The sequence below is a fragment of the Neoarius graeffei genome, chromosome 3 (genome assembly GCF_027579695.1).
Source record: "Neoarius graeffei isolate fNeoGra1 chromosome 3, fNeoGra1.pri, whole genome shotgun sequence".
In the NCBI taxonomy this organism is placed as follows: Eukaryota; Metazoa; Chordata; class Actinopteri; order Siluriformes; family Ariidae; genus Neoarius; species Neoarius graeffei.
The window spans coordinates 101,232,128-101,258,632 of NC_083571.1; the positions used below are offsets into that span (position 1 = coordinate 101,232,128).

General features: G+C 41.4%; 1 protein-coding gene across 2 annotated transcripts in view; it reads left to right on the forward strand.

Moving 5' to 3' along the window:
• The window catches only part of yy1b (YY1 transcription factor b), a 57,003-nt gene extending 33,158 nt beyond the window's left edge, over positions 1 to 23,845 (forward strand). Inside the window, exons 3-6 of one of the 2 annotated variants that reach the window (XM_060917782.1) lie at positions 9,427 to 9,462; positions 11,695 to 11,755; positions 14,207 to 14,365; positions 22,674 to 23,845. In XM_060917782.1, the coding sequence (XP_060773765.1) occupies positions 9,427 to 9,462; positions 11,695 to 11,755; positions 14,207 to 14,365; positions 22,674 to 22,856 (439 nt within the window). In that variant the 3' untranslated portion in view covers positions 22,857 to 23,845. The remainder of the gene's footprint in view (positions 1 to 9,426; positions 9,463 to 11,694; positions 11,756 to 14,206; positions 14,366 to 22,673) is intronic. The other variant, XM_060917783.1, reaches the window with a different exon arrangement.
• Positions 23,846 to 26,505: the final 2,660 nt, after the last annotated feature.

The following is a 26,505-nucleotide window of genomic DNA, read 5'->3' on the forward strand; positions in this document are numbered from 1 at the left end:
GGACTAAAGAGGAGAAGGACGACCCAAGTTGTTATCAGCGCTCAGTTCAGAAGCCTGCATCTCTGATGGTATGGGGTTGCATTAGTGCGTGTGGCATGGGCAGCTTACACATCTGGAAAGACACCATCAATGCTGAAAGGTATATCCGGGTTCTAGAGCAACATATGCTCCCATCCAGACGACGTCTCTCTTTCAGGGAAGACCTTGCATTTTCCAACATGACAATGCCAAACCACATACTGCATCAATTGCAGCATCATGGCTGCGTGGAAGAAGGGTCCGGGTACTGAACTGGCCAGCCTGCAGTCCAGATCTTTCACCTATAGAAAACATTTGGCGCATCATAAAACGGAAGATACGACAAAAAAGACCTAAGACAGTTGAGCCACTAGAATCCTACATTAGACAAGAATGGGTTAACATTCCTATCCCTAAACTTGAGCAACTTGTCTCCTCAGTCCCCAGACGTTTACAGACTGTTGTAAAGAGAAAAGGGGATGTCTCACAGTGGGAAACATGGCCTTGTCCCAACTTTTTTGAGATGTGTTGTTGTCATGAAATTAAAATCACCTAATTTTTCTCTTTAAATGATACATTTTCTCAGTTTAAACATTTGATATGTCATCTATGTTCTATTCTGAATAAAATATGGAATATTGAAACTTCCACATCATTGCATTCCGTTTTTATTTCCAATTTGTACTTTGTCCCAAGTTTTTTGGAATCGGGGTTGTAGGAGACACCTGAAACCTATGCTTTTCTGCTTTCTTGGCTTGCTTTAGTTAAGTGGTGTTTGAAGAACTGGTCCTCTGCCTTGCATGTTTTTTCTCTGATTCAAATCATCAGCCAATCAACAAACATGAACCTGGATTAGAGAAGGGAAAATGCCATGCAAGTTGGGGGTACTCCAAGAACCGGATCAACAAACACTGACTTGTAACAAGGTGCTAACGATTGACATTTACCAGATTTACACTTGCATTGAAAACTGTATATTTTCCACGACTGTGTTATAATGATGTGAGAACGGGAGCAAAACTGCAAAATCAAAACATGAATCTGTCCTTTGTTGATTTTAGTAACACTTGCGGAAATATTTTGGCTTGACTCCAGTGGGAATCGGAACCGTGGGATTTACATATCGTGAGCAGTTGTGATGTTGCTGGCGGTGACACAAATGATGTGATGGAACTGCTAATACTACCTCAATGTAAAGCAGCCAGCGGCAAACTCAAAACAACAAGCAAAGACGACATCAGCAGATATAAGCAAAAATGTTCTAAATAAGCTTTGCTTGACCAAAACGGTGTTCAGCAGGGCTCGACATTTACTTTTAAACGCAAGTGGGGGTAAATTTCCACTTGACCCACTCCCCAGTATTATCATTTGCCCCCTTTTTGATATATATAGTTTGTTTTTTAGGAAAACCATAGAATAGTTGTGAATTGCAACATAAAATGAAGATCACACGTTGAGTTGAAGTTTGACTGTTGATTTAAGTTTGGTTATTGGTTACTTTTTACTTGTAACAGACATTAGCAATTCATTTCATATGCATGCAGCTGTTGTAAAGTTCAGTGTGTTTGTGTAGAACTCTCTGACTGTAGGTTCATTGCTCGATAATATAGAAATCTATAACAGTTTGTGAGAAGAAAACAGGGTGCCAAGACTTTTGAACAGTACTGTGTGAGATTTTTTAATTATCTATCTGCAGGTTTATAGAATGAAAAGAAAAACCCGTGTTGCGTCATGACAGACAAGATAATGTTTGAGTTTAAAATTTAGTATGTAGGTTGTGGGTGTTTTTATACAGACCTGGCAACCTGTAACTGAATCAGTGCAGCCGGTCTGTCATAACGCAGCACGGGTTTTTTTTTTTTTTTAACCTAGAGGTGGATGATATTTAAAAAATAAAATAAAAAAATGTATAAATATTTTGCACAGGACTGTGTTCCTCTGATAACAGAAACAAAGCTCCAGCTCTCTCTGCTCTTAATCTGTTCTGTTCTTTCAGGATTTATCGCACATGTCGTTCTTTGTTGAATTTTTTTTATGCCCGAGTTGTTTGAAACCAATCTGGGTTTTCTGTGTCGAATAAGGAAGCGGCTTCACCTGTAAGAAAATCAAACACTTTCATGAAGGTGCTAACTCGAATGCGAGCAGAAAAAAAAAAAAAAAAAAGAGAGAGATTCTTAAGCAAACTCTTCCATCCTCACTTCTGACTTCGTTTTTGTAAAATACATGTTAAATACACTCATGAATTTCTCTGGTTTTCAGGCTGAGCTCCTCTCTTCATATTCCTTAACCACTCATTTCCTCGTTGTTCTTGAAGCATTTGCTTCTATTTAACATTTTTCTTGATAGCGGCGAGACGGTAACGCCTTTTATCTATTTCTCTGTTTGAACAAGCAAAAGCAGCGCAAAAATTAACCATACTGAAGACAGATTAAGCCTTGCTTGCATGAAAGACGGTGTCTGTCTGACCCCAGCTGTAATTATCACATGATGCGTGACGTCATGCACAAGGGATCTATAAACAGTACGTGTACCATGCTACAACAGCGGGGGGATATAAAATAACTTGCAAAGCAGTAAATGAAACTGAGACTAAGAAAACAGCAAAGGCATAATGGTGGATACGTAGTGAGGGACACTTTTAGGAACTGAAAAAAATATCAAAAAGCTGAATTTTTGTCGTGCTAGTTCGTAATATATGCTCATTCCAACTTGATCGGTCAGGCACGTCGGAGGACATATCACACTTGCCCGAATGCGTGTTTCACTTGTCCCGGGCAATCGGGCAGTCCTTAATGTAGAGCCCTGTTCAGAAACGGGAAGAGAACTCCGAGACGTGATGTAGCTCACCTTGTGCCATGCTGCTAAATAGCTCGTGTCTCACCTTGTATGTTTTACATGTCTCATGAAAATTCGTGCTCCATAGCATTCCGTTAAATCCAGTCAGGTCGGAATACACTATCCATCATGTTTCCATTATGGAAGACTGGGAAGAGTGAGAATGAAAAATTTGTTGTCCATTCCATGTTCTGTTTACTTCGTACAATAACTGCTTTTGTATGTGAAAGGAGCTATAGTGAGGTCAAACCTGATGAGTCACTCCAGGGGTCTCATTTAGCAACCATGCGTACGCGTAGGTTTTGCGTCAACAGTGCATATGCACGTTTTTACACACCGAACATTATCGGTTTCGTCTTATGCTTGAAGATTTGCTGATATTTTTCACTCCTGATCATGGCTATGCAGGAAATGCTGTTGGTAGAGAAGTATAATCTTGGAAATTGGTTATGAGGAGCTTCCATCTCTCGTTGTCATATCCACATAATCGGCAGAGTAATTACAGACATTAGCGCTCACAAGGTGACACCAGGCTGGTGTATGTAAATGTAAAGTAAAATTGTATACCAGACATTTTTAAAGATTTATTGGGGTAGTGCCTTGCTCTGAGACTTGATACATGAAGGCTTTATGTAGGGGATGTGTTTAGAAGGCGCATGGAAACCTCTTCATTTCTGTTTGCCCAGTGCAATTTTAGTTGATCTCTATAGATAGTTTTCACATGACGTCACAGAGTCGGGGATTCCCTGGTGGCGGCCATCTTTGGGGCCAAGCTTACCGTACGGGTCACTGAGCACACATTGTAGCGCGCGAGTTATATTCATTTATATATTATTTACATTTATAGTTACATTACTACTATTTAAAGCTAGCAATGGTGCACACTTGTTGTATTCACGGCTGTCGTAATAGGTCAGATGATGAAGTCAAGCGGAGCTTTTATGGAATTCCCACTGTACGGGAGCACGAAGGCGAGCAAACAAACTCAGCATACAAAGGAGAAATCTATGGCTTGTGAGAATCAACCACAAGGATTATCAGCCTTCCAAACACAGCAAAGTCTGCTCCGATCATTTTATAAGTGGTAAGTTGTTTAAATAAACAATCAATTGTGTTTAAGTTTGTTTTTGGAAACCAAAACATCATGTGAACAATCTCTGGAGAATGCCTAACTGGAACCGCTGAGTGTACGTTTACATTGTAATGTACACTTAATATCGCTCGTTTGTCACGTTTCTATTTGAAACTTGTCACTTCACTCACGCAAGGGTCATTTTTGAAAAACATTTTAGGTCTATTCTGTATGATTTGATTTATGTTTGGGATGCAAACAGCGCGCCTTTTGGCGGATGCCGCCTGAATCGCGCAGATCCGAATTTTTTTTTTTAGGGGGGGCGTTGGAGTGTCTGATTTATAATTTCAAAGTAAATTCTGTATTAAAATTACTAAATAAGCAAATCCGTTACAGTCCATGAAACAGGAAGTATAAGGATGAGAAAAAAAACAGTTTAAATCGGGAAGCTGCGCACATTTGCACAGCCCGAGCAGTGTGCAGGACTGCGCATATGTGCGCAGCTTCCCGATTTAAACTGGCTTTTTTCTCATCCTTATACTTTGTTTCATGGACTGTAACGGATTTGCTTATTTAGTAATTTTAATACAGAATTTACTTTGAAATTATAATCAGACACTCCAACGCCCCCCCTAAAAAAAAAATCGGATCTGTGCGATTCAGGCGGCATCCGCCAAAAGGCGCGCTGTGAATATATAAAGTTGTATATATCAGACAGCCTTTAAAGTTTGATGAAGTCAGTTTCAGGCTTTGGAGCAGGCTTTGGCAGTTTCAGGCTTTGGCAGCCCTGCATAGTCACTTGAAAATGCATCTTTGTCCACTTCGTAGGGGTCAATTCCCCCAATCAAGGCCAGTTTGGCTGCATACCGTTGTCATGAGATGTGTATCTATATACTTCTGTTTGCTTGATTTTGCTAACATTGATCTTTATTTTAGAAAACTGACTATATAACTTCATAAATTCGTCTGAGATAACGTAGCCAGTAGTGGCGATGGTCTGTTTTGTTTGCCCACCAAGATGGCGGCTGGGGGGCGTTCCCCGGAATGCCGTGACGTCAGTGAAAACTATCTATTCTAGAGTTTTTAGCCATGGGTGCAATTCAAAGACAAATTGCAGACAGGTCTGGTATTTTCCATCCAACGATGAGCTAAATAGTGCCTCGTCTTGCATGCATTTATATCACTCGCTATGCAATACATTTATATTTTTAACAAGGTCAGTAGAAAGGCAACAATAGAGAGATTTTTCACTCCGTCATGTGTTTTTTAAATATAATCAGGGCAATAGAATGCAGGCATGTACCCATTAAAGCTAAAAGAGCTTTATTTTGTGTTTATTTCCGCTCATAAAATCACGAAATGCACCAGTTTTGTTGACTTTGCTGTGTGCAAGCTTATCTCTCCTTCATTGACAAAGTTTGTCTTAGACTTTTTTTTCTTTTCTTTTTTTAACATGCTTCATGTCATCAGCAACAAGCCGTACCATGAGCAGGCTACTGGGCTTTTTAACGTTTACCATATACGGTATGATGATTTTAGGGGCGTCTCTTTATGCAAATGAGTTGTACACAAGCGTAGCAATTGAGAGTGTGGGATTTGTCAATGCAATGTTCGTCATGTACGCACGTATGATAAATGCCAATTTTCAACTGGTGCTTCTTGCACACAGGTTTAGAACTTGTTCTACACGTGCTTTGATAACTCAAACCCCAGGTCCGTATCTTTCAACTGTACAGCTCAGTGTATTCTGATAAAAACATCTGTGAAATGCATGGGTGTATTAAATTTCCTACTATGTTCTTTTCATTCTATGTTCCTAAACACTGCACTTTTTATCCCCCGCTAGCCGAAAGGCCCGAAGGGGGATTATGTCATGGCAAAGTCCGTCCATCTGTCCCAGGAAGGGTGCTCACCTTCTGAAATCAACTCCTTTAACAATTTTTGGAGGAATTTCACGAAACTTGGCAAAAGGCCTTGTAATACACAGTAATGCACACATATATTGCAATTTCGTTTGCAATATATTGTAGCAGGGGATATTGTGCTATCCAAGCACTCTTGTTTTTATCTCCAGCTGGCCGAAAGGCCCGAAGGGGGATTATGCCATGGCGAAGTCCGTCCCAGGAAGGGTGCTCACTTTCTGAAATCAACTCCTCTCAATTTTTGGAGGAATTTCACGAAGCTTGACAGGATCCTTTGTTATATGTCACTAATACACGTATTGTAATTTTGTTCAATTCGGTCACATTTTACCAGAGTTGCAGCCCTTGGTTAACAAAATTTATAATTTGACAATTTCATGAGGTGTGTGGGTTTTTTTTGTTTGTTTTTTTTCCCCTTCTGAAATCAACTCTCATAATTTTGGAGGAATTTCACGAAACTTGTCAAAAGGTATTGTTTATACGTACGTCGGTAGTACGCAGATTATTTTGTTCAATTCAGTCACATTTTACCAGAGTTACAGCCCTTGATTAAATAACCTTGTACTTTGACCATTTCATGAGGGTGTATGTTCTTCTGAAATCAACTCCTCTCACAATTTGTGGAGGGATTTCACCAAACTTGGTAGAAGGCTTTATTATATGATAGTTATACGCATATTGAAATTTCGTTTAATTTGGGCAAATTTTACCAGAGTTATGCCCTTGATATTAACAAACCTGTACTTTGGCAATTTCATCAAGGTGTGCTTGCTTTCTGAAATCAACTTCCCTCACAATTTTTATCCCCCACTGGCCGGGAGGCCCGAAGAGGGATTGTGTCGTGGTGATATCCATCTGTCTGTCCGTCCGTCCGTCCATCCAGGGAAGTGTGCTCACTTTCTGAAATCAACTCCTCTCACAATTTTTGGAGGAATTTCACGAAGCTTGGCAGGATTCTTTGTTATATGTCACTAATACACGTATGGCAGATTCTACCATAACTGGATCCATTAACCACTTGCCCACAAAATAAGAAATTTTTCTTGTCCTTTTTTCAGTGAGGTAATATTTTCAAGATTGAAAATATGGTATTTGGTCTTCTAAAACAGCACGTCATTTAAAAATACACTGAGTATATCAATAAAAGATTTTTAAAGAATTAAGTTCTATTTCTTTGACATATCTGACAGACATAACTCCCATTTTAAAAATCACTTTCATTATCCCTGTTGCTATCGTCAGTGAATTTCTGTCAGATGACCTGACGATAGACTCGGCCATTATGGATCTTTGGTAGTTATCGTGTGGAAGCAGGCTTTATAATTTTTGGGTGTCTACAGATAGAGTTGAAATAGATTAACAGCGAAGAAACTATTTTGTTCACGAGAGAAGCCCACAGTTATTTTTAAAAAATGCTGTCGTCAGTCTGTCAGTCTAATGCACCTGACGATAGCAAAATTCAAGCCCTCACCACGCACATGTTGACTGACGCAAAGAGGAAATTCTACTGCGCATGATTTTTGTGACAGCAGACATTTACTTCCGGGCAAGACTTGGAGTTCTGACAGCTAGATTTCATCAAATAAATCAAGGTAAGATTTTCAGTCAGCTATCCTGACGATAGAAACATTGAGAATATATTTGTGCATTCATATTTAAATTTTTCTGGAGGAAAACTATCGTAAGTCGAGATAAATCAGAGCCACTTGCGACCCTTTCAGCCGACAGGCCATTTCAATGTGTTATTTCCCCGCGAAAGTGACACAGTCGTGTCTATCGTCACTGTTCTGACAATTATTGTTGATATTTCAATTTTGAAAATAAATTTTATCTTTTTTATTTCAATATTTTATTTTATTATTTGGTTCTAGTGATGAGGTATTTAATATTATTACTAAATTTGTCAGATTAATAATGTAAGAAACAGTTTTGTTGCTATTGTCATCTAGAGTGTCTGTCAGAATATGATGGTAGACGTTAGTTTGTCGGTCAGATTTTGATGATAGAAACCGATGTGTTTCTATTGTCATTTAGCATGTCTGTCATGTCAGGCTTTTATTAATTAGTTACCAGGACTACTGTCCTAAAATTTACTGTGAATGTCCAAGACCCCAAATGCTACTAGAAAAACTTAATAGAATGATCAAAATAATCAATTCAGCAATTTAAAGAGATGGGACTTAACTGGCCTCTGTTATGGTAGAATCTGCCGTATTGTAATTTTGTTCAATTCGGTCACATTTTACCAGAGTTACAGCCCTTGGTTAACAAAATTATAATTTTGACAATTTCATGAGGTGTGTTTTTTCCTTCTGAAATCAACTCTCATAATTTTGGAGGAATTTCACGAAACTTGTCAAAAGGTATTGTTTTATACGTACGTCGGTAGTACGCAGATTATTTTGTTCAATTCAGTCGCATTTTACCAGAGTTACAGCCCTTGATTAAATAACTTGTACTTTGACCATTGCATGAGGGTGTACGTTCTTCTGAAATCATCTCCTCTCACAATTTGTGGAGGAATTTCACCAAACTTGGTAGAAGGCTTTGTTCTATGACAGTTATACGCATATTGAAATTTCGTTTAATTTGGGCAAATTTTACCAAAGTTATGCCCTTGATTATTAACAAACTTGTACTTTGGCAATTTCATCAAGGTGTGCTTGCTTTCTGAAATCAACTTCCCTCACAATTTTTATCCCCCACTGGCCGGAAGACCCGAAGAGGGATTATGTCATGGCGCTGTCTGTCTGTCTGTCCGTCCGTCTGTCTGTCCGTCCAGGGAAGGGTACTCACCTTCTGAAATCAACTCCTCCTCCTCTCAGTTTTTGGAGGAATTTCACGAAACTTGGCAGGATTCTTTGTTATATGTCGGTAATACGCATATTGTAATTTCGTTCAGTTCAGTCGTATTTTACCAGAGTTATGGCCTAGTTGCTAGCGGGGGATATTGTGCTCTCAGAGCACTCTTGTTAATTATGTGAGGAAAGTGGTCAGGGTTGCTATGCTATTGAATGTTCCGATATTAGGGTTCGGCTGCTAATTGATTGGAAAATGTGCTGTGACTTGAAAATCGCTGTTAAATGCTCTCTGGCTGGGGTTTTTGAAAGGATTTTTCACAAACTAGAAATCCTGTTAGCAGCTAATTACAGCTCATAGCTCTGTGTGGAACTCTTAGGAAATCGGGACTAAAGAAATTCATGCAAAAGAATTTTCCTTCTGCTTGAGACCATTGTGAGATTAATGGTTTAAAACATGAATTACAGCTCGAGACTGAAAATCATTTCGATGTATTTAAATCGATCAGTGGTGGGGTGGGTTTATACCATTTTTATTTTATTCTATTTCATTTTATTTAGAATAATGACACCAGTGATTTTATGACTGGGCATATTTTGTGTATTGTGTAAAGCCAGACTTCCAAGGACAGTTACGAACTGAGATCCTTGGTGTTTCCCTTCGTGCATGAAATGCAGTGAACTAAAATAAATTTGTTACAGTAAGCAGTGTATTTAAATTGTACACATATTTTTGTCTACATTTTAATCTACAAGTATTAACTGAGGTCTTTTCTTACAGTAACAATAGCAGCTCTTTGGGTCACACCTCACTACGGTAAGACTCGGACCTGTGACCTGTCAGTCATACTGGTGTCAGAGCTTGTTTAATTCTCAATGGGTCTATAAGGGGTCTTTGCTGTACACAGGAAGCACTGATGGTATTCGGTGCCCTCCATGATTCTTGGCACCGCTTGTAAAGATCAGTAAAAAGGTTAGGAAAAAAATCCACCTTTTGGTGAAGTAGCTTTATCTCACACTGTGGGGGAGTCCAACCTTTTTTAACGGAATTTTTTTTTTTCAGAGACAATCAAATCCTTCATCAAGAAATAATTATTTTCAACAAAAACACATGCCACGGTTATTGGCATCCCTGTATTTACTTTGCACAACCTCTGTTTGCCAGTAAAACAGCACTGAGTCACTCCCTATAACATTTTATAAGGTTGGAGATGCAGAGTAGGACATCTGAGACCATTCCTCTATAAGCCTAGGTCACAACTGGACGTATGAATTTTTTTGGCATTTCCCAAATCGCTGCGTTTTTTGTTCATGGAGAAAGACACACGTTGGCCATAAGTTTTCTCGCAACCTGAAAAAAAAAAACGTAAGCGCCCGTAGAGTTTGTTTGACATGACAAAGAACCTCTGCGGCCAGTCTACGGCTCGAAAATCAGCACGTCACACGCGCGCCCTCCGTGCATTTCTTGCGTTTTTTGCACGTAGACCGGCTGTAGGAGCACGTACGGCCGGTTGTGACCTAGGCTTTACACAATCTCTCAACATCATCCAGGGTTCTCGGCCCTCTCTTGTGCTCTCTCCTCTTCAGCTCAGCCCACAGGTTTTCGCTGGGGTTCAGGTCAGGGGACTGAGTTGGCCAGGGCAGAAGCTTGATTCTGTGCTCAGCTCACCATTTTTGTGTTGCTTTGGACATATGCTTCAGATCATTGTCCTGCTGGAAGATTCAATGACGACCCAGTTTTAGTTTCCTGGGCAGAAGCAGCCAGATTTTGATTTAAAATGTCCTGGCATTTCGTGGAGTCTGTGATGCTATGTACCCTAGCAAGGTTTCCAGGGCCTTTTGGAGAAAAAAAAAAAACGACCCCAAGACATCGCAGAACTTCCAGTATATTTTACAGTCGGGATCGGGTTCTTTTCATTATAGCCATCCTTCTTTTTACGCCAAACCCATCTTGAGTGTTTATTGCCAAAAAGCTCCATTTTTGTTGCATCAGACCAGAGAACACGGTTCCAGTCAAAGTTGTAATAGTGTTTCACAAACTCCACGTGCTTACATTTGTGGTTAACTGACAGAAAAGCCTTTTTTTTTCTGGCAGATCTTCCCAATAGTGGGCGGCACGGTGGTGTAGTGGTTAGCGCTGTCGCCTCACAGCAAGAAGGTCCGGGTTCGAGCCCCATGGCCGGCGAGGGCCTTTCTGTGCGGAGTTTGCATGTTCTCCCCGTGTCCGCGTGGGTTTCCTGCGGGTGCTCCGGTTTCCCCCACAGTCCAAAGACATGCAGGTTAGGTTAACTGGTGACTCTAAATTGACCGTAGGTGTGAGTGTGGATGGTTGTCTGTGTCTATGTGTCGGCCCTGTGATGACCTGGCGACTTGTCCAGGGTGTACCCCGCCTTTCGCCCGTAGTCAGCTGGGATAGGCTCCAGCTTGCCTGCGACCCTGTAGAACAGGATAAAGCGGCTAGAGATAATGAGATGAGATGAGAGATCTTCCCAATAGTCTGTTGGCATGGAGGTGGTGTCTGATGGTGGATTTGGGGACATTCTGCACACTACAAGTTCCTACATGCTGCAGTCAACTCAAACATGTGCAATTTAAATGGGAAACATGCTTCAGTTACATTGTTCACTATAATCTTCGGGGTGCTAATAATAGTGGCACATGTGCTTTTGTTGAAAATAATTGTTTCTTGATGAGGCATTTGTTTTTTTTCTCTGAATGAATGTATTTCAGTTAAAGGTTGGATTTTGCTCATTTTTTTTTTTCAGTGCGAAATGAAGCTACTTGACCAAAAGGTTGAATTTTATTTTATTTTTTATTTTTCCCCCCCTAACCCTTTTTACTAATCTTTACAAGGGTGCTAATGATCGTGAAGGGCACTTTAACTATTGAAGTCACACAGCTGTTTTGGTCACGGTGCCTGTGTTTTTTTCAATAATGTGTGTACATGAGCCACTACATAAAGGGATTAGTGTTGTCTGTGAGCAATAACTACAATAGTATTTTGCTTTAATTTAGCTCCTCAGCTTCCTTGTTCTTTCTGCTCTCTCAGAATGAAACCACGAAAGGTCAAAGAGGATGATGCGCCCAGAACAATAGCCTGTCCCCACAAAGTAAGTGTTTCTGTGACATATTTGCACATTTATTTACATATCTTTTGTTTCAGCTGGTTTCCCATAAAAGCTAAGAATATGTAAACAACTTCTTCACTGGCCATGACTGTATCATACAACCCCGATTCCAAAAAAGTTGGGGCAAAGTATAAATTGTAAATATAAACGGAATGCAATAATGTGGAAGTTTCAAAATTCCATATTTTATTCAGAATAGAACATAGATGACATATCAAATGTTTAAACTGAGAAAATGTATCATTTAAAGAGAAAAATTAGGTGATTTTTAAATTTCATGACAACACCACATCTCAAAAAAGTTGGGACAAGGCCATGTTTACCACTGTGAGACATCCCCTTTTCTCTTTACAACAGTCTGTAAACGTCTGGGGACTGAGGAGACAAGATGCTCAAGTTTAGGGATAGGAATGTTAACCCATTCTTGTCTAATGTAGGATTCTAGTTGCTCAACTGTCTTAGGTCTTTTTTTGTCGTATCTTCCGTTTTATGATGCGCCAAATGTTGTCTATGGGTGAAAGATCTGGACTGCAGGCTGGCCAGTTCAGTACCTGGACCCTTCTTCTATGCAGCCATGATGCTGTAATTGATGCAGTATGTGGTTTGGCATTGTCATGTTGGAAAATGCAAGGTCTTCCCTGAAAGAGACGTCGTTTGGATGGGAGCATATGTTGCTCTAGAACCTGGATATACCTTTCAGCACTGATTGGTGTCCTTCCAGATGTGTAAGCTGCCCATGCCACACGCACTAATGCAACCCCATACCATCAGAGATGCAGGCTTCTGAACTGAGCGCTGATAACAACTTGGGTCGTCCTTCTCCTCTTTAGTCCGAATGACACGGCGTCCCTGATTTCCATAAAGAACTTCAAATTTTGATTCGTCTGACCACAGAACAGTTTTCCACTTTGCCACAGTCCATTTTAAATGAGCCTTGGCCCAGAGAAGACGTCTGCACTTCTGGATCATGTTTAGATGCGGCTTCTTCTTTGAACTATAGGGTTTTAGCTGGCAACGGCGGATGGCACGGTGAATTGTGTTCACAGATAATGTTCTCTGGAAATATTCCTGAGCCCATTTTGTGATTTCCAATACAGAAGCATGCCTGTATGTGATGCAGTGCCGTCTAAGGGCCCAAAGATCACGGGCACCCGGTATGGTTTTCCGGCCTTGACCCTTACGCACAGAGATTCTTCCAGATTCTCTGAATCTTTTAATGATATTATGCACTGTAGATGATGATATGTTCAAACTCTTTGCAATTTTACACTGTTGAACTCCTTTCTGATATTGCTCCACTATTTGTCGGCGCAGAATTAGGGGGATTGGTGATCCTCTTTCCATCTTTACTTCTGAGAGCCGCTGCCACTCCAAGATGCTCTTTTTATACCCAGTCATGTTAATGACCTATTGCCAATTGACCTAATGAGTTGCAATTTGGTCCTCCAGCTGTTCCTTTTTTGTACCTTTAACTTTTCCAGCCTCTTATTGCCCCTGTCCCAACTTTTTTGAGATGTGTTGCTGGCATGAAATTTCAAAATGTCTCACTTTCGACATTTGATATGTTGTCTATGTTCTATTGTGAATACAATATCAGTTTTTGAGATTTGTAAATTATTGCATTCTGGTTTTATTTACAATTTTTGTACTTTGTCCCAACTTTTTTGGAATCAGGGTTGTACTCGCAATCCTTTTGTACCTCTGTGTCCGAAATCACTCACTACTCACTATATAGTGGACTATATAGTGAGTTCGCCCATTTGTAGTGCTGTCCGAATGTATAGTGAGAATTATTACACCCTATATAGTGCACTCAAAGTATCCCACAATGCATCATGAAAAGTAGTGTACAACCAATGGGCACTAACCAAGCGATACAGTATATACCATCATGCATTGCGGTTGCGCTAAAAAAAAAAGTGTGTTGGGGTGAATGGACAGAGGAAGAAACGCACTATAAACGGGCATTCAAGTACAATTAAAAAACGGTAAATAATAGAATAGATTTAAAAGAACTGAAAGATGCAGCAGACACAAAGTACTTTGTATTTATTAACGTAGGAAATGCGCTCAGTATAATATGGATTTATCACAAATACATGCATGTATTTATTATTTTGAAAACCCATCAGCTAACTGATTTAGCACATTTTAATTGTGCGACAGTAATGACGTAAATAATGGCGCAGCGGAGTAGTGTCCGAAAGTGTTTTTACCAGTGAGCTCACTATATAGTCCTCTATACAGAATTCCTTAGGTAGTGAATAGGGGGTAGTGAATGAGTGAGTGATTTCGGGGACAGGGCTGCGAAGAAAATCACAGGTTTATGTTAATTGATCTTATAATACGTTGCACTTTACAGGTCCTTGGTAGCAAGCTTTGATTTGGTCTTATTAATTCAAGCGAGAGTAAACTTGCATCTGTTTCTTTCAGGGATGCACTAAGATGTTCAGGGATAACTCTGCAATGAGGAAGCACCTCCACACCCACGGGCCCCGGGTTCATGTGTGCGCGGAGTGCGGGAAAGCCTTTGTAGAGAGTTCAAAACTAAAGCGCCACCAACTTGTTCACACCGGAGAAAAACCTTTCCAGGTTGGTATACGCTATGAGTGTCAAAATCTGGCTTTTTGTGAGACACTGAAAGGCCACAAAGAAAGACTATCCAATTTTTTTTTTAATAAGTTATTTTAAAAAAAAAACCCTTTGCTTTAGCTTTATTTTGTTGATTCACACTAATAACGGCCTCTGAAATTAGAATCGGTTGTTTCTTGGAAAAAAGTGGCGCTAACAGACTAGGTGTATGTACAGGTGATGACACATCCATATCATAAATGTATTTATTTATTTTTTTTATGAAGGTGTTCGTTTGTTTCATCACATTTTATCACCTTGATTAGAACCCCCGGATTAACTCTTTTCTCCTCGAGTCGCTACACAGCTCCTGTCCAGTGATGGACACATATTTTGGCTTGGTGATTCAGGGCTTCCAAGTCCTCGAAGGTGTATGGCTCTGGGAGGAGAGGACAGACCAACAGATGTTCCATAGTCTTCTCCTCCTTGTGGTCACAAGTTGCTTCACCATTGTCACATCCCCACCTCTGCCTAAGGAATTTGCATCTTCCGGTGGCACTCCTCAGGCGGTTAAGACATGGCCAAAAGGGCCATGGCTCACTGGAGCCAGATGGGAGGGATTCCTTGGGATCAAGGCAGAGCTTGTGTGGTGCACTCTGAAGAGGCTCAGATCAGAGTGGTATCCTCCGGTTGTAGGGACTGTCTTGGAGAGCCTCGACAGAGTGTAGGCAGCTGTTCCTGGATTTGAGCCTCTTCTCTTTTGGTTCTTGTTGGAAGAGTGGGTGAAGTCCTGCTTGTCTGTCTTCTCTTTGAGATAGAACCATCCTTCTAATATGTGAGGGTGCTATACGACTCAGCAGGTAGAGATCATCTACTCTTGTTGGTTTGAGGCATCCAGTGATGGCTCATTCAAGACTGGGTCAATTTTGGCACCATGAGCTAACCTGCTCCAGACTGGGGATGCATATTCCATGGCAGAGGAACATAGGGCGAGGGCTGTGGTGCGGATGGTACTGGCATCTGTGCCCCATTTGGTATTAGCCAGCTTCTTCAGGATGGAATTCCTGGCACCAACTTTTTGCCTTGGTATTGGCAATGTGATCGTTATTGATGAGGGAGCGATCCATAGTAACTCCTAGATAGATCGTCTTGTGGGAGAGTTTCAGCCATTTCCCATACCAGCTGATCCTCAGTTGTCGATCAACTTCCCTGTTCTTGAGGTGAAAAGCACTTATTTGGGTCTTTGCAGGGTTAGCTCATGGTTGAATGCATATTACAGGACCAGGTCTGCTAGAGCATCACTGAGGGCCTTTTCTACCTCTTCTGGGAGGCAATGCAGATGCCCTCTGCATACAGAAAACTTCTGGTGTCTGGATAGATAAGTTGATCATTTGCATACACATTGAAGAGAAGTGGGGCAAGGACACTTCCTCATGGAAGACCGGTTTTCTGGATGCGCCATCTGCGCAATCGCCTATTTGACAGCCGGTTTAGGATGAGGTCTGTCAACTTCACGTTGTCATCTCGAAGAGCTTTCTGGTGAGGATTTTGTAATTTACTGTGTCGTAGGTTGCAGAAAGGTCGAAGAAAGTAGCTCCAGTGATCAGTCCTTCCTCGAGCCCATCCTTGATGAATTGTGTGAGGTTGACCAGTGCAGGACTTTCCTGGCCTGAAACCTACCTCTTCAGGAATGAGGTGTTCATCAACGAAAGGGGCAGTTCAATTGAAAAGAAGCCGTTTGAATAGCAGGAAGATCGGCCTATAGCTCTTTGGGCTGGCTAGTTCTTTACCAGGTTTCAGAAGGGCAATGATTGGCTTTCCTCCACAGCTTTGGTATGTTTTTGATGCCCACATGTTTGTTGAACAGCTACTGAAGTGCACCAGGTCCAAAGTGTTTGATTTGTTCATAGAGGATTTCGTCAAGGCCAGCTGCTTTGTTTTTCATAGGCTTTGATGGCAACACATGGGTCACTCATGGTGAAGGGTCTTGTGAAGTCTGGTGACACTTAAGAACTCTCAGCTGTGGGTTTTGGGAGTTTGGCTCTTCTTGGATGGTGGTTAGGGTTTCCCTGGCTGTTCGCAATAAGTTGGTGGGCTACTTGATCTGCAGTGACTTGTGATCTTGGTTGTGTCTTGTGTAGTCATTGCCGAGGATTCGTATTCTTTTCCAGGCTTTCCTGCTGCTGTTTGTCATGTCAGTTGACTGGATGAATTCCTGCCATTTCCTACCTTCCATGATCGCTTTAGTCAGGTTCTCTCCAGATTCTATTGTATCAGCACTGAAAGGGTCATTTTGGAAGTGCTTGATGTAGTCTTCATACAGGATCTTGGAGTCATCTGTCAGCCGTTGAATATAATTTGTGCGACAGGTTCAAGGGGTGTTGCGTCTCAAACGTTTCTTGACCATCTCTACAATGGTGTCATAATTACTTGGGAGGGCAGGCAGGACCTTGATGGAGGAGTCCAGGTCTTCAGCAAACTTTTTTTTCCCAGTTTGCTTTCTTTCGGTTGAAGCGTCAGTGGAAGGGAGCTGTTTGGGGTGTAATGGCTGCATTAACCTTGATTCTGATTGGTTGGTGTTGGGAGCGTGCGATAGGGTTGAGGACAGACTTCTCGCATTGGTTAGCGATGCTTTGTGAGGCAAATCCAAGTCTGGATTATATCCATGTCGCCGTCTTGTGCTGTTGATGGAGGAGGGAAACTTTGCATCATGCACAAAGGACAAGTGGTTAGCATCTGCCCAGTTCTCTACCAGTCCACCATCTTCATTTGTCTCTCCATAGTCCCAAGTAATACTGTGGCTTTAGAAGTCACCTATAATCTTGATGCAGCTGTTGGTAATCTCACCAGGAAGATCGAAGGTTGCAACTGGTGGCTTGTAAACAGAGCGTACAGAGATTCCTGTGATGTAAATGGATAGGACTTTGATGTTGTCGTTTTTTGTCTGGGAGAATTTGTCCACAGTTAGCCCATTGCGTACAAATATTGCACTGCCGTACTGGTCATGAGAGAACTGGTCATGTGGTCTCTCTCTTGCGAGAGTCAATCCAGGGATTTGACGGTGGGTCCATGAAGGCCCACAATGTGTCTCCTGGAGACAAAGGATGTCAGAATTGTGTGTGCATAATTTGGCTAAAAGGTCTTGCTTGGCACCTGTAAGACCATCCCCCACATTCCAAAGACATGCAGTTAGCCCTTGAGTGAGGCACCTAATTCCCAACTGCTCCCTGGGCGCTGTTAGAATGGTTGCCCACTGCTCTGGGTATGTGTGTGTGCTCATTGCTCGCATGTGTGTGTTCACTCTTCAGATGGGTAGCATGCTAGAACGATTCGCAGGTATTAGGAAAAACTTGATGGCAACTGAGACATGAACACTCCTTCTATGGTCTCCATAGAATTAACCGGTCAGGATCATGCGTTTTCCCAGTTTCTTTTTGAAAGCTACTAGCCAGGTAGCTGCACTACAATCATAGGGATCTCATGATGAGAGTTAATGCAGTAGGAGGAAAAGAAATGGAGACTGGATTTATAATAAGGTGTCATTTACTGTTACCTGATTACTATTTTAATACTTTTCAGCTGAACTGTCATAAAGCTATTTTATGGCAATGGTATTAATATGATAAAAATGGTTTATGGTATATCGTGTCCTAAATGAATAAAGGAGAACTGAAGTCATTTTTAAACTTGCTTTATTTCTTAATTAACGTGTTATTCAATTACGTTTTCGGTTTTAGTAACCTTATATCATGACTCGTATTGGCAACTAATTGCAATTAAATATTATACTTATCGGCCTATTTGGTTTTTAGCCGTGTTGAATTTAGTTCGTTTGGTCCACGGCAGGTGTCGCTTATCCGTGCGATCTTCACGAGACTTGTGTGAGACTTCGAAACATGAAGTGTCAGCCAGGTGTCAGTGCCGCCATTTTGAAAACTGCTTTCCAAACGAAGTATTGCACAAAAACGAGTTTAAATGACGATTACTGCTGACTTTTTTCAAACTTTCCTGATTGCTATCAAAACAAACACAACTTCTTGCTTGATCACGTCAGCATTCGAAAGAGGGCGCGTGTGTCTTTTGACAACGTTGGCAGATGTCGGTCACTTTGATTTCCGCCGTACGTTTTACTTCCGTCCTACGACGTCCCGTACAGGTCTCGACGAATCTTGTTTACGACCGTTGCTTTGACATATGGACTGATATGTTGCATAGCATGTCTCAAACACTCAACTTGCTATAGAAGTGACGGAATAGCTATCAAAAATACATTCAGATATTTAATAAAATGAGAAATAGAATTTTGATGATAAATTCGCCTTCAGTTCTCCTTTAACAGATTTAAGTCATCACCACTTCTACTGTACAGATCACGAAAACTATTAAGATGAGATTTTCTTATCCTGAGTACACCATTGCCAGCACTTGACATGCGTTTTTAAAAAAGATAAAGAAACGAGTTTTTGTATGAGCTTCAACACTTAGTGCTGAAATACTGATTAAAATAAACTACAAATCTGACTTGAAATCTAGTTTTAGTTAAAACATTGTAGTGTACTGGGGCGGCACGGTGGTGTAGTGGTTAGCGCTGTCGCCTCACAGCAAGAAGGTCTGGGTTCGAGCCCCGGGGCCGGCGAGGGCCTTTCTGTGCGGAGTTTGCATGTTCTCCTCGTGTCCGCGTGGGTTTCCTCCGGGTGCTCCGGTTTCCCCCACAGTCCAAAGACATGCAGGTTAGGTTAACTGGTGACTCTAAATTGACCGTAGGTGTGAATGTGAGTGTGAATGGTTGTCTGTGTCTATGTGTCAGCCCTGTGATGACCTGGCGACTTGTCCAGGGTGTACCCCGCCTTTCGCCCGTAGTCAGCTGGGATAGGCTCCAGCTTGCCTGGGACCCTGTAGAAGGATAAAGCGGCTAGAGATAATGAGATGAGATGAGCAATATTTCTGAGATGTGAGTTTCGAATGAAAGTCTGAGGTCAATAATCACTCTGAGGTCTTTTACTGCTGCATGTAAAGAAACAGAAAGGCCATCCAGAGGGTTGCAGCCTGTAGAACAGGATAAAGCGGCTAGAGATAATGAGATGAGATGAGATTGTAGTGTACTATGAGCTTTTTGAAATTTTTTTTTTTTTTTCTCCAAGTTCATGCAGGCCAAATGAAATGTGACAACGGTCTGTATTTAGCCTGTGGGCCTTGTGTGCGACATGTCGTATAAACACTTGGCCAAACTCGGGCTCATTTTGTGACATGAAGTGCTTTTTGCACATTTTAAAACGAGAACAGGCTTGGAACAGGAACCAGCAGAGCATAAGGTTCTAGTCCTAGGAAATTCATCACCAGCTGTGATCTCGTCTCATCTCATTATCTCTAGCCGCTTTATCCTTCTACAGGGTCGCAGGCAAGCTGGAGCCTATCCCAGCTGACTACGGGCGAAAGGCGGGGTACACCCTGGACAAGTTGCCAGGTCATCACAGGGCTGACACATAGACACAGACAACCATTCACACTCACATTCACACCTACGGTCAATTTAGAGTCACCAGTTAACCTAACCTGCATGTCTTTGGACTGTGGGGGAAACCGGAGCACCCGGAGGAAACCCACGCGGACACGGGGAGAACATGCAAACTCCACACAGAAAGGCCCTCGCCGGCCACGGGGCTCGAACCCGGACCTTCTTGCTGTGAGGCGACAGCGCTAACCACTACACCACCGTGCCGCCCCACCAGCTGTGATGACTGTATAAATACCTGCACGAACATTTCAGCATGCAGTGACACCGTTATTGAGTCTAAAATGAAAGTAACTGGAAGAAGTATTTGGATTAGCTTTAATTTAATCTCCTTGCTTTAACCTGTTTGGTTAACTACATTACAGTTAACCTGAAATTAAGTTTTCGTTCACGAAGCTGAAATGAAGTTACTGTTGCAAAGGCTCACTGATTAAATGTTTTTCAATTTTCTCTGTGTCCTTATTCGGACTGATTTAATTGCACGCGGGGTCGGGTAATGAAGTTTTTACCGGCATATCTTGGGGTTTCATTCCTATATGAATCTGTTGCATCAATAATTTGTATGGCCTGTGTGGTCCTGTATACGGGAAGGTTGCGTCATTAGATCTCCTGTAAAAGGAACAGTAGGAATATCCTCAGGTAAAATATATCTACTCTGAGTAGACTTAGATGTAAAAATTGCATTATACCTTGTATAAAATGTTTTCTGCATTGACTGCCTAGCATAAATGTAGCTTGCATGCATGTTATGGGCATGTAGCCTTGTAATGCAATTTGCATGGCTATAACAAGCAGTTAAAGGTCAAAACATCAGTTTGCATTAATCTGAGGTGTACCTGTACAGATACCTGTATAGGTACGGTATGATGAATTTGAAGACACTGCCATTAATCTGTGATTTATGAAGAGATCACTTATTCTTAATCGTAATTAACGGTTATTCCACAAAATCGAGTCGTACGTGAGCTGATAGCTGACAAGGCGTGTGGCGTCGACTCGACTCGGCTCGACTATAAGCCATGTACGGGGAGATTGAGTGGAATAACTGTTTTATTCTATCCACATTCACTGGATTTTGAGAAACAGAGCATTTTTATTTTTTGCAAATTCGATAAATAAAAACTTCGTACAAAACATCCGACAAAATAATTTCCGCTTGGAATGCAAACAAACCGCTCTCACCTATGGTCACGAGCTGTGGGTAGTGACCGGAAGAATGAGATCGCGGATACAAGCGGTAGAAATTAGTTTTCTCCGCAGGGTGGCTGGGCTCTCCCTTAGACAGGGTGAGAAGCTTGGTCATTCGGGAGAGACTCGGAGTAGAACCGCTGCTCCTCCACATCGAAAGGAGTCAGTTGAGGTGGTTCGGGCAGCTTGTTAGGATGCCCCCTGGACACCTCCCAAGGGAGGTTCTCTGGGCACGCCCCACCGGGAGGAGACCCCAGGACACGCTGGAGAGGTTACATCTCTCGGCTGGCTTGGGAACGCCTCGGTATTCCCCTGGAAGAACTGGTGGAGGTGGCTGGGGAGAGGGAAGTCTGGGCGGCTTTGCTTAGGCTGCTACCCCCGTGACCCAGATCCGGATAAGCGGTAGAAGATGGATAGATGTAAAGAAACCGGTGAAATGACGGTAGCAAATTGTGAAAAATGCAATAATTCTTGAATTTAAAAAAAAAAAAATCTTACCATGAAATTCTTCTCCCCCCCCCCCCCCCCCTTTTTTTTTTTTGTCGCATCGAGTAGAGTTTTTATTTCGTCCTTGGTTGATTCAGCAACACGCGCCGCCATTTGCTGCTTCTTCCTTTTCTTCAGGATTTTTATCCCCCGCTGGCCTAAAGGCCCGAAGTGGGATTATGTTGTGGCGAAGTCCGTCCGTCCCGGAAAGGGTTCTCACTTTCTAAAATCAACTCCTCTCTCAATTTTTGGACGAATTTCACAAAACTTGGCAAAAGTCATTGTTAAAGGACATTTAATATGCATCTTGCAATTTTGTTTGCAATATATTGTAGCGGGGGATATTGTGCTCTCAGAGCAATCATTTTTTGGCGATTGGTAAACCAGCTTTTAAAGGTGCAATACCGCCACGGAGTGTGGAACAGGAGATTTTTTTGGGGGGGGACTATATTCTTTTAGCTATTTGTCTCATCTCATCATCTCTAGCCGCTTTATCCTGTTCTACAGGGTCGCAGGCAAGCTGGAGCCTATCCCAGCTGACTACGGGCGAAAGGCGGGGTACACCCTGGACAAGTCGCCAGGTCATCACAGGGCTGACACATAGACACAGACAACCATTCACACTCACATTCACACCTACGGTCAATTTAGAGCCACCAGTTAACCTAACCTGCATGTCTTTGGACTGTGGGGGAAACCGGAGCACCCGGAGGAAACCCACGCGGACACGGGGAGAGCATGCAAACTCCACACAGAAAGGCCCTCGCCGGCCACGGGGCTCGAACCCAGACCTTCTTGCTGTGAGGCGACAGCGCTAACCACTACACCACCGTGCCGCCCTTAGCTATTTGTTTCTTTTAAATACTTGATAACAAAGGTATATCTGACTTGATGCGCTCTGCCATTTTGTTTTTCTCTACTCATGGTATATGAGCTGATATCCTAGTAGTAGAGCAGCCAGTGTGCGATTGCTCATATCCAGTGACTGTGGATGGAATAATTACTGCTATATCCCACAGTAACATTACTTAACAGTGGTGCGGAAATTTTTTTTTTTTTTTAAATAAATGTGTTGTGTGCTTTTTATGTGTTGAGTATGTGAGTAATAGAGATCTAAATTCTATGTTTATCTCTCTTGCCTAGTGCACTTTTGAAGGCTGCGGGAAACGCTTCTCCCTGGACTTTAACCTCCGCACTCATGTACGAATTCACACCGGAGACCGCCCGTACGTCTGTCCTTTCGATGGCTGCAATAAAAAGTTTGCTCAGTCTACCAATCTTAAGTCGCACATCCTAACACATGCGAAAGCTAAAAACAACCAATGAGCAGCTCTGTTCTGCATTTTTTGTTTTTTTGTTTGTTTTTGGTTTTTTTTTTTCCCTTTTCTTTTTTTCCTTTTACACCTGAATCCAGCCTCAACGTGACAGCATCTTAAAACACTGGAGGTATGAACTGTGCTCTTCTGTAGTTCTCCTAAGGAGTGCGGAAGTGACGACCCAAAGGATTTGGGGGTTTAATTATGGCATATTGTAAAAGACACAAAGTGAAACATTGGTAACCCCTTTATTCTTGAATCAGCCCGCTAAGCGTGTGGCCTTTACTGAGGAGCAGAGCACGGCCGTGTCGGGCCCAGCTGCCCATCCCACGTTGTGATGGCTTACTGCAGCCAACAGAACGATGGAACTCATGGACACTCATCTGTAGACATTTTGCTTTTTACCACAGTAAGGAAAAGGAACGTTTTTGGCAGTTGCTCCATTTCTTTTCACTATTGCATAAAATTTCACCAGTCTGCATAGATATAGCTTTTAATTTTGTATTTTTTCTAAGTGTGCATATTGTACACTTATTTTTGGAATGTACTTAGTAATGGAACCTTGTGATTATTCTTTATCCCTGAGGACTTAAGGCTTTGCTTAGGGCGTGTTCTTGAAAGGGTTGATTTATAGTTACTGTAAGACAATACTTCAAAAGTATTTTATGTAAAAAAAAAAAAATTTTTTTTTTCCCTTCCATTTTCTCTTTGGTTGTAATCTAACCATTGAATAACCTTGTATTACGTGTATTGTATGGCTGTATGAAGATCATGTAGAAATGGACAGCAGCGTGATTTCAGACGTTTACTGCTTTAAAGCATTCAGTCATCAGTCGCTTTCCGTTTTGTCACATTGTCTCACGTGGCAAAGAAAATTTTTCACTTTTAAGCCCATATATTAAACCACATCTCACAATAAACCACAATGTGAGAGTTTGTTTTTCTTTGTTTGTAATGTATTGTAAAGGCCTAAATCATGAAATATTCTTTGTTAATAATTGCATTGTCATGTATTTCAATCTACAATTAAAAACAAATGCCTCAATGTTTTCTCTGTGCTTCATTTTTTTTTTTTTATATATCAGGGCTGTGAAAAATTCACGGAATTCCGCAGATTTGATCGCAAAAATACCGCTTTTGTAAATCGTGTATTTTTGAAAAAAAAAAAAATGTCAGGGGTGGGAGTACTCTGCTCATGGTTGAGGACTGTAATCGGCGATGAGTGCATTGTAGAGGTCTGTGCAGGTCGGATTTTTCAGTCCCGCCCGCGCCCGCATTGTGCAGTCCCACTCCCGCCCGCAAAGAATTATGATTTTCAGTCCCGCTCCCGCTCGCACCCACAAAAAAATTATGATTTTCAGTCCCGCTCCTGCCCGCAAATCCCGCATGATGCAGACGTTCACGTTATTTCTCAGGAAAGTTCTTGTCTTGACACAGCGTGATGGTGCCCCGCCCCCTACTTTGAGTGGATTTGAGCATAAATATCTACAGCTCACGTTTATTGTTTACCTTGTTTCTGAATTCAGCATGTAGTATCTCTAATAATAATAATAATAATAATTAGTGCTGTCAAACGATTAAAATATTTAATCGCAAATCGCACATTTTTATCACATGAAAAACCATTGTAATTCTCTGATCAGCATAAAAAAATTAATGGGCTTGCTTTGTACCAATTTTTTTATTTATTTTTTTTTATTGCAAAGCAGAGCTAGTAAAAAGTGAATTGATTTACTACTTGCGTTAGTCTACAACTTTAATCAGAGAGACATGTTACACAGTGACGGTAGGCTTGACTCAATGCTATCCCAGAAATCCTTCCTGTAATATGCAAATTTGGCCGCCTCTGATTGGACAGCCAAATTTGCATATTACAGGAAGGATTTCTGGGATAGCATTGAGTCAAGCCTACCGTCACTGTGTAACCTGTCTCTCTGATTAGAGTTGTAGACTAACGCAACAAGTAAATCAATTCACTCATGGTTCTCTTGCTAGCTGGGTGTGAACTGCGAGTCATTAGAGTAATCAAAGAATTTCCCCTTAGGGTGATCAATGGCAAGTTTAAGATGCCATTTCTCACTCAATCTGGCAATCTGACTTTTTCTGCAAATTTAGGCATCTTAAAATGTTTTTATTAATGCCAAATAAAATATCCAGCACAAATTATATATGATAGACATAAATTAATAATTTATAAATTTTATTTCAAGCACGTTTTTAGTTAGCGGGACTGCAGCTTATCACCGCTCCCACCCGCGCTGCATATGTGCACTTCCGATCCCGCCCGCGCCCGCAATGAGCTTTCAAAATTTGTTCCGCGCCGCACTGCTTTGTGGCGGGTCCCGCGGGACTCCCACGGGAGTGCAGGGCTCTAGTGCATTGTTTACTGGATTGGGGAGGGGGGGATCTAATGCTAGGTGTCTCTGTATTTTAGGACATCGTACACGTTTTTTATATATATATATATATGACATCGTAGACCGTTTTACGACACGGCGCCATTTCTTTCTTACCATTTTCGGGTTACTCTTTTTCAAACACTTGTTGATAATCTAGCTTGCAATTAAGTGATGATAAAAGATTTTTTTCGTTATGTCTGTGTCTCAGAGAGACATTATGATTATCGCCATCCTCCCTCTGTACAATGTGGAAAAAAGTCGATAAGGAAAACGGTATCAAGAATCCGTGGAATTGGCAGTGGCTGGAATTTAAAGTCGGAAACGAATATCTCTATGAACACATCCAAAAGACCAAGGAACCAGGCAAGGTGTCGAGGATCGGGAGGAAGAACACGCTTGGTTGATCATTTGCAGGGAAAGAAACGCGCAGAACTGGTGAAATTAAAGCTGTCACATTACAGATTACCAGGTATTTATATCTTGTTTTCATATTTGTCTGTTGATCATGCATGATACTTTTTACTAAATGTTTATTAGTGTTAGAACTCATTTTTAAGTTGCCATGCTGATCGTCGTGTAAATGCATTTAGCATGATAGCCTTAGCATGATCGCACATACACACAGGTGTGTTTGTGTATATTTATTTTTATAGATAAATAAATTGTATATACACTACCGTTCAAAAGTTTGGGGTCACTTTGAAATGTCCTTATTTTTGAAAGAAAAGCACTGTTCTTTTCAATGAAGATCACTTTAAACTAATCAGAAATCCACTCTATACATTGCTAATGTGGTAAATGACTATTCTAGCTGCAAATGTCTGGTTTTTGGTGCAATATCTCCATAGGTGTATAGAGGCCCATTTCCAGCAACTCTCACTCCAGTGTTCTAATGGTACAATGTGTTTGCTCATTGCCTCAGAAGGCTAATGGATGATTAGAAAACCCTTGTACAATCATGTTAGCACAGCTGAAAACAGTTGAGCTCTTTAGAGAAGCTATAAAACTGACCTTCCTTTGAGCAGATTGAGTTTCTGGAGCATCACATTTGTGGGGTCGATTAAATGCTCAAAATGGCCAGAAAAATGTCTTGACTATATTTTCTGTTCATTTTACAACGTATGGTGGTAAATAAAAGTGTGACTTTTCATGGAAAACACAAACTTGTCTGGGTGACCCCAAACTTTTGAACGGTAGTGTAAATAAATAAAAATTTGTGTGTGATGAATTTTAAAGTGCCATTTTTAAAACAAATGTATG